The sequence below is a fragment of the Miniopterus schreibersii genome (assembly GCF_964146895.1).
Source record: "Miniopterus schreibersii genome assembly, chromosome: 17".
Taxonomy (NCBI): domain Eukaryota; kingdom Metazoa; phylum Chordata; class Mammalia; order Chiroptera; family Miniopteridae; genus Miniopterus; species Miniopterus schreibersii.
The window spans coordinates 36,960,827-36,980,431 of NC_138117.1; the positions used below are offsets into that span (position 1 = coordinate 36,960,827).

The following is a 19,605-nucleotide window of genomic DNA, read 5'->3' on the forward strand; positions in this document are numbered from 1 at the left end:
GCGAGCGGAGACCGAGGAGAGAAAGCCTTTCCTTCAAAAGCCCCAAAGCAAATAGAGGCAAGTATCCGGCCACCGACAAGCTTCCTGCTGCGTGGCCATGCTGCCACCTTCTGGCATAAATTGGAAATTCATGAGAAAATGCGGCCTCTGTCATTCAATAGATGAAGCAGGAAGATGTGATCCCACATATCAACAGAGTTTAAATATATATCTCTCCAAGGTATACCTGAGATCTATTTAAACTAGAATTAAATATATCTACTTTTCAAAACCCTCCCTTTCAAAATATACCACTGGTTAACTGGATAATTATAGAAACTCCTTCAATGTTCTTCCTATGTGCATGCACGCCCCCCACCTCCCAATCCATCCCCCCACTCAGCATCCAGAGTCTCCTGCCATTTGTGACAACCTGGGAAAACCTTGAAGGCCTTGTGCTAAGTGAAATCAACCAAACGGACAAAGACAAAGTCTGTGTAGCTCTTATTTTTTGGAATAGATACAGACTCGTGGATACAGGGAGCAGTGAGGGGTGTTTTCAGCAAAGACAGGGCCGGGACTGACTGCAGTGTCACTGGGCTGACTCCCTGGCCTGCCGGGAGGGAGGGCTCAGGCCTCAGTCAGCCGCTGCAGCGCGAAGAGGGTCGCGTACAGGACAGACAGGCGCTCCTTGGCTTCCGGCTCCCAGGTCGACCTGGGCAGCTCCATCTTCAGGCCGCACTCGCCCAGCAGGCCATAGGTTATGGCCAAATCCTCCTCCTGGAGTGGGGCGAGGAGCTTGGGTTGGAGGGTGAAGGGAATGCTATAAGAGCATTCGAAGTGGGGCTCCAGGATGCTCCTCACCTTGAAGAAACAGTACCAGATGTTATGGGTCAGCCTTTGCGGTCAGGAAGAGAGAGCCTTTGAGCCAGGGGTCATGCAGGGCAACTACAGGGGCAGGAGCTTTGGAGTCACATCCGGTCCTGTCTTGTGATCAGTGTGACCACGGACATGTTGTTGGAAATCACTGAGCACTGGTTCCTCAGCGGCCAGATAGTGATCCTGACACTTATCCTGCAGAATAGTGGTGTTTGGACTTACGTATGTATGCTCACATGTGCAACATGTACATGTACATGCATATGTCTATACACATAGGTACTTACATATATACATACATGCAGAGAGAGCGCAGGCAATTTGCAAATGGTAACCGTGTGAGTAAAGCAGGGGTATAACTCAGGTCCCCTGAGCTCCCCAAACCTGTATTCCTACAGGGCTATTTCAGAGCTGGGGGGAGGGGCCCTCTGTGGGGTTTGCCATGGAAACCGAAACCTTCCCCAGGTAGACTCATGCCCAGTGGGCCTGCTCCCCAGAGGGAGATGCAGCTCAGATTTCCTGGGGGCCATGCTGGGACCTCGCCTCTCCTCCCAGCAGCAATCTGAGTCATCTCTCCTTTCTCAGAATCAGTCTTATCTCGGTTCCCTCACCCTCTTCCAGGGACAAAGGCCCCTGGGGATTTCTCACCAGATCCCGCTGCTGGGCAAGGATCTTCCTCTCCATGGACTGGGCCAGCAGGTCATGTTGGATGTCACTCAGCACTGGGAACAGGGGAGCATTTGGGGAAAGAGGGTCAGATTTTCTTCTTCCCACGGTGAACTAATAGACCCTTAAGGGGTGAACTCTAAGGCAGAGGAATAAAACTTGTTGGACTTGAAGGTCAAGTTCCCTGCCCTGGAAAGTCCTCCTTCTGCTCTTGGGATGGTCTCCAGGATGCTACCTAACATGGGCCAGAGGGTGGGTTTCTATGGCCGGAGCCTGGAATCACCCACCCCCACTGATAGGTTGGATGAAACTGGCCTGGTCTTTGTAGGCCTCAGGCTCTGTCACTTGGCAAGTTTATCACACTGAGCCCTCCTGACCTTGGAGAGACATGATGTGAGGGTGAAAAATCATAACATTTGAGCCCGGCCGGGCGTGGCTCAGCGGTTGAGCTTCGACCTAGAATCCAGGCAATCAGGGTTCATTCCCGGTCAGGGCACATGCCCGAGTTGTGGGCTCAATCAATGACTCTCTCATCATTGATGTTTCTACCTCTCTCTCCCCCTCTCCTTTCCTCTGTCTGAAATCAATAAAGATATATTTAAAAAATAAAAATAAATTTAAAAATTAAAAATCATAACATTTGAAAGGGTAGGAGAAGTAACATCTAATGCAGCTCTTCTGGGCGACCTGGGGGACCAACCTTGTCACTCCCTCATTCTTCCTCCAAATTACTTACTCATTATGGCTTCAAGCAGGTAAAGGACAAGCTGCCGCTTTGAGGCATACCATGGATCTCTCAAGTCCTGTCGCAATTCACTTAGGATGGTGCCACCAGGGCCATTCAAGTGACCAAAGGGTTCCTGTTCAAGCTATAAGACATGGGAATTATTAATGATGAAAACAGTATCATGTGATTTTTGCCCATGTGTCTATAAGTGATTAACCAAAGAGTGGGGGTAATGGCTCAATGCACCCCCAGGGGGTACTGAGCACCCTCAGTCTGTGAGGGCTGCACTCCTTGGCCCTGGTCATTGGACATAGGGACATAGTCCCCAACCTCAGACACCCTTCTCATCCCCCTAAGGCTACCCCCATTCTTCTTTCCCCCATATATATATCTTGACAGTCATATCTCCGAAACATCCCCCATTCATAAGTTTCATCAGCCTTAGGTAGCTGTGGGATCCTCACTGTGTCCATGAGATCCTGAAGAGCCTCTCGGTCCCCAAGCATGACCTGGATATTGGAGAACACAACGTCCTGAATGTCCTTTGAGAGCCGGGCCGCTTCTACTTTCTGGGAAACCTCCTCTTGTAGGCACTTGAAATCTGCCCTCGGACATTAATGCCAACCAGAAAATGGAGCCAAGTCTCAGATTAGAACATTCCTTTCCCATCACCATGAGCAAACTCCCTCTTCTGTCTAAATTGCTGAAGATGGCATGTCTGAGTTCTGGGGTGAGGCTGTCGTAATAGGCTAGAAAGATGGAGAATCTCAGCTGAAATGAGGTGGGGGTAAATGCAGAGGGGAGAGGAGAGGATCCAGGAAAGGGTCATGGGAAGCTGACCAGGTGCTCGTTTCTGGGACACGTCTGAAGTAATGTGGGTTCTAGATTGGACTCCAGAGATGAGAATGGTTCTAACATTGGACTCAAAAATGGGGCTGTCAGGACAGTTATATGAATTTATGGATATCAGGTGCTTGGTACTACATGCAGTTATGCCACATCTTCTGGGTCTATAAAGAATTAATGGAGGAGTGATGTTGGGGGCTGTCTGCTCCTACTAGGACACCTGAGGTGGCCTCAAGGTGATGTTCTGAAAGTGAGAAGTCACTAGAATGGAAGCTGCAGGGAGGAAGGCATTTCTGTTTGGTTCACTGCCTACCCCCAGTGCTCAGATTAATGCCTGCTGACAAATGAGCCCTCAGAAAATGTTTGCTGCATGCATCCTCAAATGAAAGAAAGAAAGAAAAGAAGGAAGGAAGGAAGGAAGGAAGGAAGGAAGGAAGGAAGGAAGGAAGGAAGGAGGGAGGGAGGGAGGGAGGGAGGGAGGGAGGGAGGGAGGGAGGGAGGGAGGGAGGGAGGGGAGAGAGAGAGAGAGAAGGAAGGAAGGAAGGAAGGAAGGAAGGAGGGAGGGAGGGAGGGAGGGAGGGAGGGAGGGAGGGAGGGAGGGAGGGAGGAGAGAGAGAGAGAGAAGGAAGGAAGGAAGGAAGGAAGGAAGGAAGGAAGGAAGGAAGGAAGGAAGGAAGGAAGGAAGGAAGGAAGGAAGGAAGGAAGGAAGGAAGGAAGGCGGGCGGGAGGGCGGGAGGAAGGAAGGAGGGAAGGAAGGAAGGAAGGAAGGAAGGAAGGAAGGAAGGAAGGAAGGAAGGAAGGAAGGAAGAAAGAAAGAAAGAAAGAAAGAAAGAAAGAAAGAAAGAAAGAAAGAAAGAAAGAAAGAAAGAAAGAAAGAAAGAAAAGTGGGGCTGAGCAAAGTGTAATTTAGAAGTAAAGCTAGTTTTCTGGGTAGCTTGGAAACCTCTGATTTCGGTTCTGACCTTTGCCATTTCCTACCTAGCAGGCGTCAGGTTCCCTCTTAGGAAGCACTCACCCAGGCAGGAGGGTTTCCATACTGTTTCAGAAAGAGAAAGGCAAGCGGTCATCTCCCTTTCTCATCCCCAAAATTTGCTTGAGAGACACTTCCGAGGGCTCTGCCCTCTACTGCCTCCTTCCTCTTTCTGCTCCATCCTGGTCCATCCCTCCACATTACTGACCTTCCCCATTCCATAGAAACTATGGCCAGGCCCCGGGGTCATGGTGGCAAAGGCAGGGACTCTGCCCTGCTCCCCAGACGAGTACAGTGAGGACCCCTCCCCAACCCCAGCAAACACACATTCTCCTATTGGGAGAATGGAATGTCCTTTGCTGACTAAAAGAGAAATTAAATTCCCCACCCAAGAGTTAGTCTCTGAAGACTCTTAGTTTTTCTATATTCTGCTCCCAACTCCCAACCCCTCTTTTCCATCCACCCCTGCCCTTTGCCCGAAGGGCCCGAGCCCACTGGCTCAGTGAGGACAGCAAAGGCAATCACGTGGGGTTTCAGTTGTGCAAAGGGGGGCCTCATGGAGGGTTCCCATCTCACTTGCCTAGCTGTTTAGTGCTCGATCTACAGGACAACTTCACTTCCACTGTAAAGAGAAACAGAAGTGATCACTCACCATGGCTTAGTCTCCACTCCCCCAACACACACACACACACACACACACACACACACACACACACACACACACAGTCCTACCCCAGCACTCAAAAGAGAGAGGTGGCTTTGGGTCACAGCAGGGGAGACAAGGACGTGGTGGAGGAGCCTGGCCGGGGAAGGTTTCCCTGTGGGTCTGTAGGGGCTGAGCCCCAGCAGGGTTTTATGGGTGTCCAGAGGGGGTCAGGGCTCAGCGGGGCCTGAGGTCCAAGCAGAGAACCTGCCCAACTCACCATCTTGAAAGGTTTCTTGTTCATCATCATCTGCGACGTGAAGAATGTCTGGTGGGAAGGAGCCAGCTCAGCAGAGCCGAGGGTGACCCTGCTGGAGTCTCCCACATCCCCCACCCGCGGCCCCCACACTCCCTCCTCCAGCCAGGTGGGGCAGCTTTTCTAGGGTGGCCTGGGGACCCCTTGCAGCAGAATCACCTGGGACGCTTGTGGAAACCGGGAGCCCCTCACCTCGCCCTGTATCTTCTGCATCAGGCTCTCTAAGAAGGAAGCTAGAACCTGCGTCTTCAATAAGCACCTGGCTGATGGGTATCCCTCTAATCTCACACTGGACAACTGTCTTTTCCAGGGAAAGGAAACCGGCTTCCTTCCGGCAGCCCTTCGTCTTACTCTCCTGGAGGCTCCTCCATCATGAAGCTATTCCCAGTCCTGCCCTCTTCCTGGGCGATTTCACATTTCATGTAGTGAAATGTTCCAAGTTCTGAAACTTCTAACAATCAGATTTAAGTGTTTGACAAGGGAAGAGGAGCCCTTGAAGGGAGGAGACAGAGTGGAAACAGTCCCAAGAAAGGAGGCCCCACAGGTCATGGTGTCGCAGTGTCCAGGGAGACAGGAGCTCCAAGCTGGAAGAACCCTGTGCGTGGTTGTTGATGAAACGGGGAGCAATTGGCTGGAGGACAGTCTGCAGGGGTCCGGGCATGGATGCCAGGGAGGGAGGGAGCAGCGTATAGAGGATTTTTTAAGGAAGCTGGCGGTGAGAGGACACTGGGTGGGAAGAGGAGATACTTGGGTGGGGGGTTTCTGAGATGGCAGAGACCTGATCCTGTCGTCAGGTCAGGGGAAGGGTGCGGGTGAACTGGAGAGAGGGAAGATAAATTTAGCTCAGCCACCTTGCCAGACATTTACCTCCAACAGCTCTGGAGAGAGGGTCTCGTTTCCATTCAGAGATAAGATGAGTGACAGAGGAATTCTGGTTTCTCTAGTTACTCAGCAAGTGCTGCGGCAAATCGCTAACCGGGTCCGCTCAATATTTTTCTCTCCGATTTGTTATAAGGATGAAATTCGTTCATGAAAGTCACCCTTGGGCCTGAACCTTAGGAGCAGCAAGCTCAATGCGCCCCCTAGTGGGCTGGACATGACTTGCAGGCACTGCTGTGAAATTAGCCTTTTGGGTTCAACTCCATTTAGCTCACACTTGACACCACTTATAAAACATAATTTTGCATCTTGAGTTGAGCACTGACCCCACAAGATTGGAGAGTTCAGCCTCATTCTAGCTATTGCCATTGAAAGGAGGTCATTGACAGCAGGGCGTGAGTGTGTGTGTGTGTGTGTGTGTGTGTGTGTGTGTGTCAGAGAGAGAGAGAGAGAGAGAGAGAGAGAGAGGAAGAGAGGGGAGAGAGGGAGAGGGAGGGAGGGGGAGAGAAATAGAGGGAGAAATGGAAAGTTTTGGTTATGTGTGGTGAGTGCACTGCCCCCCCCCCCAAATGTCCAACAAGCTGGCCCTCAGCTGTATCAGGCTGACCTCTACCTGAGACTCAACATTTGGGCAGGGAGGAGCCAAGGACCCTGAGCTGGTTGTGTTCACAGCACCCACTATTCCACCTGGTTTGTATTTTCTATCTGATGCAAATGGTTCTCCTGTGTGGAGTCAGAATCCAAAGTGTGTGTATTGGGGAACTGTGCACTTTGAGGCGAAGGAGGGAGGGAGAGATGTAGATACAATTCTGCATTACGTGATTAGCGCACTGTGTCCGCAGTTTTTTTTGTGGCTGTGACGCTATGTTATGGACTTACTGTGAGGTTATGGGTCACCTGGAAGGGTTCTGTGGCTCCACCAGGTAAGCTGCTGAAAGTGGGGGAACCTTGACTAGAGATGGGTGGGATTAGGATCATGCTTTGCCCAGTGCTAAGGACACCTCTGCGTTGGGCATTCGTTCTGTCCCTCTCCATATAGGATCCTGTCTCTGCCTTCTCAGAGCAGGATTTCAGTAGGGCCCTGCTTGGAGGTGGCTATGGGTGGTGGGATGTGTGTGCCCTGGACAGCTGAGAAATGCTGCTTCTCTCTGAACAGGTAAAGAAGCCAAGGTTGCCTGATGATGGTCTTTCCCTTCTGGTTTCTCTTCCCAGGAGAAGCATACCCCTGTTCCCCACCCGCCTCCTTCAGCCTCTGCTTACCCCAGCCTTCCTTCTTGAAAACCAGCTGCTTCCTCTTATAGGCCAACACCGAGCCCTGGGGCACAGTCAGTGTTTTCTCTCCCAGTCTGAGAGCCCCTCCCTGTCCTTTACCCTGGGGACAGAAACCAGGAGATACAGTCATACATGCATGTGGTTTTAAAGTCAAATACATCTAGAAAGCTCTTGAGAAAAGGAATCAGCAGACCCCTGCCCTCACCCTCTTCATTCCTGATTTCTAGTTCCTGCTCTTTTTACCTTGTTTCATCCCATATTTACCTTCACATCCCTCAATTTCGTGTTGATACTGCAATGATTTTATTTTATTTCAGATTCAAGTATATCTAGTCACTTTCTCTTTTTGATGATGAGGGCTTCATTTTATTACTCTTTATAAGAGCCAAAGCAATTGATAAAAGGGAAATACCCTACTCCTGCCTCTTCTAGTTTTCCATGCAGGGCAAGGGAACTATCCAACTCTGGTTCCCTCTACCCATCTGTCACATACAAGGGGGAAGAGAGTATTGAGAAGCTCTTGTGAGTTCACAGCTCAGGGTTACTTAAAAACAAACAAACAACAACAAAAACTGGGACCTATTCATGGGACTATGGAATACTTCCCTTCTCGTACATCTTCTCACCATGTCACTAAAGGCCGACTTACCAGTTCCTTTTATCACTCATGTCCTGCCAACTTTCAACAAAATAAAAATTACAAGGCATATTCAAAGGCAGCAAAAAACATTTGGAAGAGATTGAGCAAGCTGAGAATCAGACCCCATTATAACAAATTGGAATTCTTAGACTGGGAATTTTAAGCAAGTATGATTAATTTGTTGAAAGATCTAATGGAAAGCATAGACAAAATGAAAGAGCAGATGGGTAATATAAGCAGAGAGATGAGAAAAATTTAAAAAGAAATGCTAGAGAGGTAAAAAATACTACAACAGAAAAAAAAGAATGCCTTTATTTGGCTCATTAGTAGACTGAACACAAGTGAGAAAACAACCTCTGCACTTGATGATATCTCAACAGAAATCTCAAAACTGAAAAGCAAAGAGAAAAATGACTGAAAAAATGAAACATAATATCCAAGAACTGTGGGACAACTACAAAAGTTGTAACATACATATAATGAGAATATAAGAAGAAGAGGGAAAGGAACAGAAAAAATATTTGAAGCAATAATAACTGAGGATTTCCCCCAAATTAATGTCAGACTCCAAACTACAGATCCAGGAAGCTCAGAGAACACCAAGCAAGATAAATAAAAATAAATTTAAAAATCTTAGACCTATGAATTCAAACTGCAGAAAAATCACAGATAAAGAAAATATATTAAAAGTAAGGGGAGCCCTGGCCCATGTGGCTCAGTGGTTGGGGCATCAGCTTGCACACCGAAGGGTTACAGGTTCCATTCCCGGTCAAGGGCACATTCTTGGGTTGCAGGTTCAATCCTGGGCCCCGTTTGGGGCGCGTGCAGGAGGCGACGAATCAATGTGTCTCTCTCACATCAATCTCTCTCTCCCCCCAACCCCCAACCTTTCCTTCCACTTTCTCTAAAAAATCAATGGAAATAATATCCTCAGGTGAGGATTAACTAAGTAAGTAAATAAATAAATAAATAAATAAATAAATGTAAGGGGATATTGAAAGAAGTCAGATCTTTCTTGTCTGCTGTTATTTCCACTATTTGGAGGCGGTTATGAATTTGTACCTTGCTCAATAGGAACATGACAGTAAGGTACTGTATTTGAAGATACAAGTAAGACTCCATACCTTGCTAGATGGATTTTAGTTCTACAAAAAAAAAAAATAATAAGCTTATTTGAAATTTATACACTTTTTTATTTTATGTAGCTCTTACATTTAATTTCTATTGCGGCAAAAAAAAATGTCGTATTTCACCCATTTTTAGGTGTACAGGATAGTATTATGTTTTCATTTTCATCTGTCTTGAGGTATTTTCTGATCCCCTTCGTGGTATCTTCTTTGACTCACGAGAGGCTCAAGAGTGTACTTCTTGATGTCCGTATATTTGTGAATTTGTCAGTTTTCCTTTGGTTTCTGATCACTAGTTTCATTGCACTGTGGCCAGAAATGCTACCTGGTGAACTCCAGGCCGCTTAAACTTGGTGAGGCTGCCCGGGAGGCTCCCCAGGAGGCGGCGGAGGGCCCCGGGCGCTGGGCGGCGCTGGCCCAGGCCTCCCTTCCTGACCCATCTCTTGTCCGACTGACCACAACAGAGTGATGAGCCGCGCCCCAGGGGTGACATGCAAACTGCTTGATGGTGGCCAGCACCACCCCGCTGGCTTGAGCAGCGGTGAGAGCGGCACTAGGTGAAATGACACAGGGTCCCCCGTTCTCAGAAAGCCAGGTTACCAACCTCGGCAGATGGAAGCCCAAGGCTGGACGTCAGTGTATCTTTACCCTGGAGTGATGTTTCACTCGGTTCAAACTTCCCTCCTCCAGAACAGCACCACTGACCTTGGGGAAATTAGTTCACAATTCCTTTTTTAACTTGAGTTTCTAACTCTTCTAAGGGAGGGCAATCTACACGCAAAACATATAATGTGTAAAAGCGCATTACTGTGATTGGGACTTGAAGGCATTTAAGTCTCACTCTTTCTATCAATTCTTCTCAGGCATGACACTTGGGGAACTTCAACGCCTGAGGTTTGCTATTCGTGGCCCCTCATTTCTTCCAGCATAAACCTGGTTGTGTATATAGTAGAGCCGCCACCCCTTTAGATTTGCCAGGATCCATCACTTACCCAAAGCAAATGTAATACCACATAAACAAATCTATTTCCTATTTTATCTCATACCTTGAGGAAAGCATTCAGCGGGATGGAGACTTTTCCCAAGAACCTGAGACCGCTGCAATCCTGCAGCACAGCAGTGTTGAGCAGCTCCACAGTCTCGGTCACAACGTACAGGTTGATCGATGCCGCCCGGAATTGTTTCAGAAACGACTCCTCTGGGTCCTTCAGTTTCCTGGGGCGAGAAGAGGGTCAGAGTGGAAAGAGATGCCTTTTCGGGGTACCCTGGGTTACCCTCCTCCTCAGGACCTGGAAGGGGTGCAGAGACTTTGGACTTTGAAAGGGGTCCCCTTCATGGGTAGGAAGATATTGGCATGTGGGTTAAGTTACCAAGGAAAGCAAAACACCTTTGCTATGCAGGTGGAGGGGCCCCCATTTTCTGATGGGGGCTCTGGAAGGAGAGTACGCGTGGCATTTTGTGAACGACACCCGCATTTTCCAAAATTATATTGGTCCTGTTGGGGGCCAGTTTATAGATGTCCAGTACCAGGGCCTTGCACCTTAAGAGCTGGGAGTAGACAGGTCCGGAGACAACAGTCCCTAAGGAGCCCGAGAGTCCAAGCTGGGCACCCACACCCACCACGGCCCAGGGCGGGATGGGGAGCACGTTTGTGACGAAGCGGGAGAGCTGCTGGATGTTTCCATGACGAGCGCGTGGGGCCGTTTGTAGACTGACTGTCCTTGGTAGGTGGCCGGTAGGCTAACTTGAAGATACAGGTTTGGGCAGCAGAATTACAGTGTGAAGAGCTGCAGACAGGTTTCGTCTCCATTTCAGTTCCCAGACTCGTCTCTGGTTCTGCGTAGGGCCCGCTTGGTGCCCCGGATAAGAGCCGAGTGGAATGCGGAGAGAGCCTTACATTGCTTTCCAGTGGAGGAGGTCACTGAGCCTCGTGTGGGTTTTCCCATCGCCCTTTGGGGGGAATTCAAGCCCCTTACTGTGTCTCTAAGATGCTGTGTTATCTGACATTTACTTACCTCCAAGCCTCCCTTTTGTCACCTTCACTCTGGCTGGCCAAGCTCCCACCTCACTGACTTCCCACTGCTCCTGAAAACGCCAAGCTCTGTCCTGTTCAGGGCTTCAGACCCCCACCTGGACCACTGTCCTCCTGCTCTGAGTCCAACTGTTAGCTCCACAGAGAGACCTAAATAGACCCCTCCGCCCAGCCCTGCTTCCACAAACTCCTGTTATCACCTCAGAGCTCCCACCAGTGGGTGTGGGTGATTACCTTTAGGTGAAACACTTTTCATGCCCACATCCATTTATTAGAAGTATCTAATTGCCTTTCTTGTCACATTTCAAGTTTTGACTTCAGGCAAGTAATTCTTTTACTTGGTGCTAGATTTTTTTAAAAACTGTATCTTTGAAATTGGAGGTCCTTTAACTGCTGAAAGAAATTTCTAGGACACATTTTACTTTATTTTCCTGCAGCTAAAGAAACCCAAATACTCTTTTACACCATAAAGTGCTTGTAAATGTTGGTGCTAATAAGAGTCTTAAGAGACACCAGAAATACAGAAATTATGCCATGTCCTGTCGAAGTAACTTTTAGTCTCTAAATAGCCTGGGATTTTCACTAGTTGCTCACTTTAGTAATTCTTCACATCAATCGAAATCCTTTTTAAATTGAAATCTCTGTTTCTAAAAGGCATAAAGGCTTAAGTTCTTTATTAAGCCCTTAGTGCAGGCATGGGGAAATTCCAGCCCGCAGGCGGGACTCGAAATTCAATAAATCTAGGAGCTTTTCTCATAGCTTTTTTTTTAAAAATATATCTTTATTGATTTCAAAGAGAAGAAGTGAGAGGGAAAGAGAGAGATAGAAACATCAGTGATGAGAGAGTCATTGATCAGCTGCCTCCTGCACGCCCCCAACTGGGGATCAAGCCCACAACCCAGGCATGTGCCCTGACCGAGAATCGAACAGGATCCTAGGGTGACGCTCCACGACTGAGCCACGCCCAACCGGGCTCTCATAGCTTTTTTAAGTTGGTAATTTTGTAGGGCCGAGAGTGATGTTATAAATATCCAAACAGCCCTTGGGGGAAAAAAGGTTCCCCACCGCTGCCTTAGAGGCTTACTGAAGATTTAAACAGAGTTTCAGAGCCTTTGTCTCACTTAAATTAATCCTTTGTTAACTTATTTTTTTATTGCTTATCTTCTCTATCACTGCACGTCCCCTGCCCCAGTAAATATGTCTTAGGGCAGGGATTTTCATCTGTCTGGTCATTACTCTAGTCTCACCACAAAATAGCATAGTAATGGACAATTGCAGAATTAATGAATACTTATTAGATAACTAATAACCGTGAGTTGAATGAATAAATGTATGCATCCCCAAGAAAAGCAGCATGATCCTATTTTTCCTTCTGAACCTCAGGGGCAAAATCTACCAGATGCCTCCTTGCCCACGAGAAGACCACCACTTGGGGCCTGTTGACCAGATCCTTCCTCTCCCATGACCTCACCTCTTTTGAATGTCTGGCAAGATGTCCTGTGGGATGGTAACAATGTGACAATCAAAGGAGGATCCTTGGCTCTGAACCGTCCTCTCTGAGAAGCTGGCTTTTGCCCCAGCATCCACACTCAAAGCCACCTGCTGCTTCATGATGTCAGTGTTCCTGAATTGGAATGGCACTTTCACAGCATCTGGAAATGGACAAGGTGGCCTGAGGTTTAGCCAAGAATTCACTCTGGAACAGATGGGACATGGAATGACTGAATCCTAGCTCACCCCACCTCTCCTACTCAATTAAATCTCTCAACCGAAAAGCTAATATTTTTAGTGTAAATTACTCCTGAGGACAAGTGTTTGAATCCACCCAGAGACTGGACAACAGGAACGGTGTCCTAACCCTAAGAAATGATGACGTCACTTGCACCGGGCCTAGGACACCCACTACATTACCTTCCCAGGCACAGCATGGCCTCTGCAGCAGACACGTGTCACCCCAGGAGGTAGCTCACAAAGCAGAAAGTGTCTGGGATTTGGAGCCAGACAAACTTGGGTTTGAGCCCTCCTTCCACCAGTTCCCAGGCATGTAACCCAGAACAATCCTTTTTATAAGCTTTCACTTACTGTTACGTAAAATGAGATCATATTTCTGACGCAAAAGGCTGCTCTCAGTATTACATGAACCTGGGTTCATAATTAGTAAGTGCTCGGATAACCTCAGTTCCTTGCCCCTTGCCCGGAGGCGAGGCCGATCCTGAGGTCGCCTGTGTGAGTGTCTCAGCATGTCTTGCCTGCTGCACCCCTTCTCTCTGCACCCTTGTTTTCAGTCCTTGCACCTGGCTGACAATACCTGGGACCGAACTTGGTTCGAGGATCTGCATGAGGGAGACACCAAGTGGAATATCCTGTGGTCCCCAAAACAGTGACCAAGGTTTCTTCTTCCGTATTAGAGAAAATGGACGTATTTTGGTGGCATCCAGCAAGTTTTTGACAGGTATGAGTGTTTTGTCTCCAACCTCTTTGGCCAGTTTCTTGGCAGTTTTCTCGAACATGGAAGGCATGTTGCTAGGAGAAGTTAGAAGGGAAGCAAGAAGATCAGATGGGTCTTACAGATGAGATTAAATGAGTTTTCATGTGTCATTCAGAATTGACAGTGGCCGAACTTTTCATAGGCCTTTGTCATATCTACAAGGTGAAGTCACACGCGTGTGCAAATGACCCCCATTAGCTGGACCAGGCCCTAGGTCTTTCTTAAATAACTGTCTATTGGGATGGTCTTTAGTGCCAGATGAGATACCTAGACTGAACTTGCTTAACTTGTTGGAAAAGATAAAGAGGAGTTAAATTCCCTTTTGAAAATTAGATATACATACTTTTTTTTAAACAACGCGTTGCAACTTTATTAGGTTTTTCTATTTGGTGCCTCCACTGGGAATCAAACCTGCAACCCTTCAGTGCACAGGATGATGCTCCGACCAACTGAGCCACACAGGCCAGGGTGACATATGCCCTTTCTATGCCACTACAGTTAACGTTAAGCCGGCCACATTGGATGATTGTTAGTCGCCCCCTGGAGGACTGACTTTTCGTGTGTGCGTTAATTTCCTATGTTCAGTGCTGCAAAGCCCATGCTCCCCCCATTACTCTCCAGAAGAAATAAAATTAGCCATAACCAAACAGGCTACTAAGGACAGTAAGGATTGATACCATTTACCCTCAGGCCAGCTGTTTTTACCAGAGGCAACAGGAAAAACCCTTGTCTCCCAACTGCACCAGAGCATTCATCTAGGACAATCTAAATTATCAGAACTCCTAAGGGAAAAATATTTTTTTATTAATCAGAAAACCATAATAGAATCAATCACCAGATGTTTAGCCTGTGCCGAGGTCAACGTCAGACAAGGAAAACACCCTCCCCTAGGCGTACGAGCACAGGGATCCACACCTGGAGATCACTGGGAGCTTGACTTTATAGAAGTCAAGCCCCCATTGGCTGGGAAAAAGTATCTCCTAGTTTTAGTAGATACCTTTTCAGGTTGGGTTGAAGATTTTCCCACCCGAAACGAAACTGCCCTTACGGCAGTCAGAAAGCTCCTATCTGAAATAATTCCTAGATTTGGCCTACCCATATCCCTAGGATCAGACAATGGAATGGCCTTCATGGCCCAAATATCCCAACTCTTAACAAAAGTCTTACACATTAATTGGAAACTCCACTGGTCCTATTGACCTCAGAGCTCAGGGCAGGTTGAACATATGAACAGAACCCTAAAAGAAACCTTAACCAAACTTAGTCTAGAGACCGGTGAAAACTGGACCAATCTGTTACCCCTAGTTCTCCTATGGGTTAGATGCACTCCCTACAAGGTGGATTTCACCCCCTTCGAAATTATGTTTGGAAGGCCACCCCTCTTCTTCCCCGGTTACAGGTGGAACCATTAGCTGAAATCCATAACACCTCTCTACTTAAGTTTCTCCAAACCCTACAGGATACCCAGGCTAAAGTTCTCGACAAGTTCGCCAGGTTCTCTCCCTACTCTCCTCGGACCCTGTACACTCGTTCCAACTTGGGGACACGATGTGGATTAAAACTACCTGAAAGACGGACTACAGCCTACCTGGCAAGGGCCCTTCCTCATGATTTTAACCACACCTACAGCAGTCAAGGTCCACGCCTCTCTGCCTGGATCCATCACTCCCGCCTCAAGGCAGCAGACCCCAGATGGACGTCCCAGCCGACTGGCAACCCGCTCCAAATAAGACTAAAAGGGGAGGGTTCTCCTTCTTAATATCTATAACCCTTATCTGTCTCATTTGGTCCCCGATATCTGTATCTGGGGCATCCTATTATTAAAAAATCCGAAATAGCGTCTCAGGGGCGGTCTTAGCTAACACCTCAGATCAGGACCAGCCTGGACCTTTTCAGCTTGACCTATGTTCTTTTTTCAGAACTAATCAGAAGCTGGGGTGCTGGTTCAACTGCAAGGAACCTGACAGCGGTCTCCAAAACACTGGCATCTCCCTCTGCCAGGAATCCCCCCAACACATGCGATTGCTTAAATTTAGGTCAATTCTTCCGTCCTTCTTGGGACTGTGAAACCCTCTCCACTCAGTGGTCCCCTAACAACCCAGACCGGTGCCTACGCCTCACTAGAGGAACAGTCCCAGGTCCCAGAATGTGCAGCAGGGGAGCCTGTAATCCACTTACCCTCCAAGTCCACAACCCTCACACAGATCCTGGCTCACAGGCCGCACTTGGGGACTTCAGCTCTATCTAACTGGTTCTGCTCCTGGAGCTCTCTTCACCATCCAAAAAAACGCCTAACCTCCAGCCAAAACGGCCCATAGGACCCATAGCCGAGCTAAAACTTCCCATTCCTACAGTACTACCAAGACCCTCTATCCCAGCCTACCCAGAGCAACAGTATAAGGCTACTAGTCCAGCACCGCAGAGGCACTAATCCAGCACCGCAGAGGCACTAATCCAGCACCGCAGAGGCACTAATCCAGCACCGCAGAGGGGCTAATCCAGCACCGCAGAGGCGCTAATCCAGCACCGCAGAGATACTAATCAGGCACCCGCAGAGGCACTAATCCAGCACCCACAGAGGCGCTAATCCAGCACCCGCAGAGGCGCTAATCCAGCACCGCAGAGGCGCTAATCCAGCACCCGCAGAGGCACTAATCCAGCACCGCAGAGGCGCTAATCCAGCACCGCAGAGGCGCTAATCCAGCACCGCAGAGGCGCTAATCCAGCACCGCAGAGGCGCTAATCCAGCACCGCAGAGGCGCTAATCCAACACCGCAGAGGCGCTAATCCAGCACCCGCAGAGGCGCTAATCCAGCACCGCAGAGGCGCTAATCCAGCACCCGCAGAGGCGCTAATCCAGCACCGCGGAGGCGCTAATCCAGCACCCGCAGAGGCGCTAATCCAGCACCCGCAGAGGCGCTAATCCAGCACCCGCAGAGGCACTAATCCAGCACCCGCAGAGGCGCTAATCCAGCACCCGCAGAGGCACTAATCCAGCACCGCAGAGGCGCTAATCCAGCACCGCAGAGGTGGGCCTACCTCCCTCTTAGCGGCTATGCACCACCTAATCAATTCAACCCACCCTGATTTAGCTCCGACTGCTGGCTGTGCCCAGCCTCCCGGCCTCCTTACTACCCAGGCATAGGAGTATCTCTCCCCTTCCCCCGACCTGGGACCAGTCCAATTCCCATCAAGGACCCCACTGCCTCACGCTAGGAGAAATGCAAGGCCCAGGATTATGCCTCCTCACTAAAAGCAGTTCCAGTGCCCCCAACCCGTATTCCGGCCTCTGTAACACGACTTTATATTTTAACCCCTCTTTCCCCTCCACTAGACAGTATTTTCCGGCCCCAAACCATACATGGTTTGCATGCACCACGGGCCTAACTCGCTGTCTCAGTTCTGAGAAACTACGAGAGCCCCGTAATCCCGTTTTCTGTCTCCTTGTATGTGTCCTACCACAGGTCTCTATTTACAGGGGGTCGGGAGGGGACACCCTTATTTCCCCCCGTGAAGTCGTAACTCGTTGGAAACGAGCAACCCCTCTCCTCCTCCCCGTTTTAGCCGGGCTCGGCCTCGCCGGATCCGCAGCTATAACGCAGAAGGCAGCTTGAGAGCTCCGGGTCTTGATACCATCGCATTTGCCGTTGGTCCCCTTGGCTCACGAGCCTCCTGTTCCCGGCAGCTGGGCCCCTCCCCTTCCTTACACTGGCCCAGGGGACAGGCCCGGCTCCTCAACTGCCTCACCCCCTCGCTAGAGACAGAATTAACTCTGTAAAGCTGATGATCCTCAGAACTGAGTGTAATTCTCTACCCTTCGAAGAACCAAGGATTTCGTTTTCATCACTTTTCAAACAGGAGTGGGGCACTCCCATCCCTCCTGCCTCCCCGCCCGGTCCCCAGAGAAGCGGGAGCAGAGCTGAGCCGGCAGGAACAGCGCCCTGCCCGCCCCGCCGGCCTTTGTGGAAGGTTTCCGCGCAGCTCCAGGGAGGAGCGAACGGAGTCAGCTGCCGCTTCTCGCTTCTCCGCCGCTGCGCTAGTCCCCCAGCCAACCAGGAGGTGCGCTCCGCCCGTGCGGCTCCCCGCCAGGCCGTCGGGGCTGCGCGTCTGTTTCGGGCAGGAGCCCGCTCGCAGTGGCCGGCTAACACATCCCCGGGGGTCAGCTCGGTCTCTGAGCGAGTTATTCTCCAGTAAGTCGGGGCAAGTGCGCGCCCGGAAGCTGGGAGCCAGCTGCGCGATCAGACTCAAACCCGCACAGAGCAACGCACAGGCGGAGAGTCCGCCCCGCAGGGCCCGCGCCCGGGGCCACGGCGCCCGCCCGAGGGACCCAAAGTCAGCGCACACGGCTCCCCGCACTCTGGTCTCAGCAAGCTGGGGCGGCTCCACCCGCCACCACGGCGCCCCTGGGCTGGTCACAGGTCCCAGCCTCTCCCCTCGGAGCTCAGCGCCACCACGGCGCCCCTGGGCTGGTCACAGGTCCCAGCCTCTCCCCTCGGAGCTCAGCGCCACCACGGCGCCCCTGGGCTGGTCACAGGTCCCAGCCTCTCCCCGCCCGGAGCTCAGCGCCACCACGGCGCCCCTGGGCTGGTCACAGGTCCCAGCCTCTCCCCTCGGAGCTCAGGGCGGGAGGGCTCCTCCCCTCCCCCACGCCACGCGGATTCAGCGCTTTCTGGGGCTCAGCACAGTGCCCCACAGGGAGGCAGAGGGTCCCTGTGTGCTGCTGCTCAGCGCAGGCCTCCGGCCCCTTACCACTCAGGTGCCACGCGCTTTGGGACAGCCTTTCCTACGGTCAGCACCCGGAGCATTTGACGGCGGTCACATCCGCTACTAGCAGCTTTATTTCCCGGGAAGGCGCCGCCCCTCCTCGCGGACTCTCCGCTCCCGGGGTCCCTCTGCCCTGTGCGCGAGGCGCTCCTTCCGTCTCCTCGCTCCGGGTGTGGGGTCCCCGCTTTTGGATGCCTCGGAGTTTGGGATCCCTGCTTTTGGATGCCTCGGAGTTTGGGATCCCCGCTTTTGGATGCCGTCCGCACCCCCGAGGGGAGGGAGCCCTGCAGCCTCAAAGCCTCGGGGCTCGGCGCCCAGCACAGGCTTCAGGGGGACTCCCCCTTCCTACGGCCCCCTCCTACCGGACTCCGTGATGTGTCTTCAGTGCTCCCCCTGGCACTCCGCCCACTCAGGTATGTGTCTCTGGCTTTTCCAAGCTGGCTGCGGAGGATTTTAGGAGGAAATCGAGGCGGTGGCTGGGAGCGGGCCTCTGCTGCTTCTCACAGGGCCGCCAGCTTCCCTCCGGATCATGCAGTCTTACCTCTCAAGGCCTTCTCAGCCCAAGTCCACGGACTGGAGCGGGGCAGTATTTATATGTATCAGCCGGGAGGCTGTCCCACAGCGCAGTAGATAAGATCTCCAGAAGCAAAGCATGACTGTTCCTGACAAAGAGAACTCACCCAACAAGTCGGGTTCATTCACAAATGATTGATTAACAACCTTCCTGGCTATATGCCATCTTAAATGCATTGTGGGTAAGATGTGGCCCTGGGTCAGTAAAAAGGTAGACATGGGCTTCGGGACAAAAAAACAGGTACATTCTGGACCCTGAGCAGAGCCCCTGCACAATCGGAACTAAGGTTCTTAACACCTGTGTGTCAGGTACTGTGCAATCGATTGTACAACAATCTTTAATGATTAAGAAAAAGATTTGTTTTAAAGGGACAAAACAACTTGCCCCAAACCCACTTTCTTTCCAATTACTTCTGTAATCACTCCTATAGCAGGACGAAGCGAAACACTCATCAGAGGGAGGGGAGCCTGTAGGAGCAGGAAGGCCACACCTGCGAGTTTTTGTGACATGAAAACCAAAGCTCCAAACGGCAGCTGACAGTATTTCACAGCGCAGTCCTCTCTTCCTTCGGCTCAGTACTCATGAAAGTCCCACAGCTGCCCTTCTCTACCTGGGGAACCTGATAACCCCTCCATTCGGGAGAGAGCCCATGGCACCAGACCCAAAGACTTGCCCAACTGAATGTACTTTCTATAACTTGCATTGTAAAAACAATAGACTTGACATATAAAACTGTGTGTGTACACAGAGCCCTCTACCACACGCCAGCACTCTGAGGGCCCTGCCCTGCTCTTGCACATTCT

The 19,605-nt window shown here is 50.4% G+C and overlaps 1 protein-coding gene across 4 annotated transcripts; it reads right to left on the bottom strand.

Annotated features, from left to right (window-relative positions):
• Positions 1-472: 472 nt before the first annotated feature.
• GSDMC (gasdermin C) lies at positions 473-18,763 on the bottom strand. Of its 4 annotated transcripts, none has more exons than XM_081117137.1 (11): positions 18,591-18,763; positions 13,285-13,499; positions 12,448-12,628; positions 9,991-10,159; positions 7,166-7,277; positions 4,991-5,038; positions 4,113-4,133; positions 2,716-2,852; positions 2,261-2,393; positions 1,507-1,580; positions 473-843 (listed from the first exon to the last, which is right to left on the bottom strand). In XM_081117137.1, exons 2-11 carry the CDS (start codon positions 13,493-13,495, stop codon positions 610-612), a joined length of 1,320 nt encoding a protein of 439 aa, XP_080973263.1. In that variant the 5' UTR covers positions 13,496-13,499; positions 18,591-18,763; the 3' UTR covers positions 473-609. The 4 variants fall into 4 exon arrangements, with proteins under 4 accessions (XP_080973263.1, XP_080973261.1, XP_080973262.1 ...); XM_081117135.1 differs by lacking the exon at positions 18,591-18,763 and adding an exon at positions 18,214-18,276; XM_081117136.1 differs by lacking the exons at positions 4,113-4,133; positions 18,591-18,763 and adding an exon at positions 18,214-18,276.
• Between the last annotated feature and the right edge of the window lie 842 nt (positions 18,764-19,605).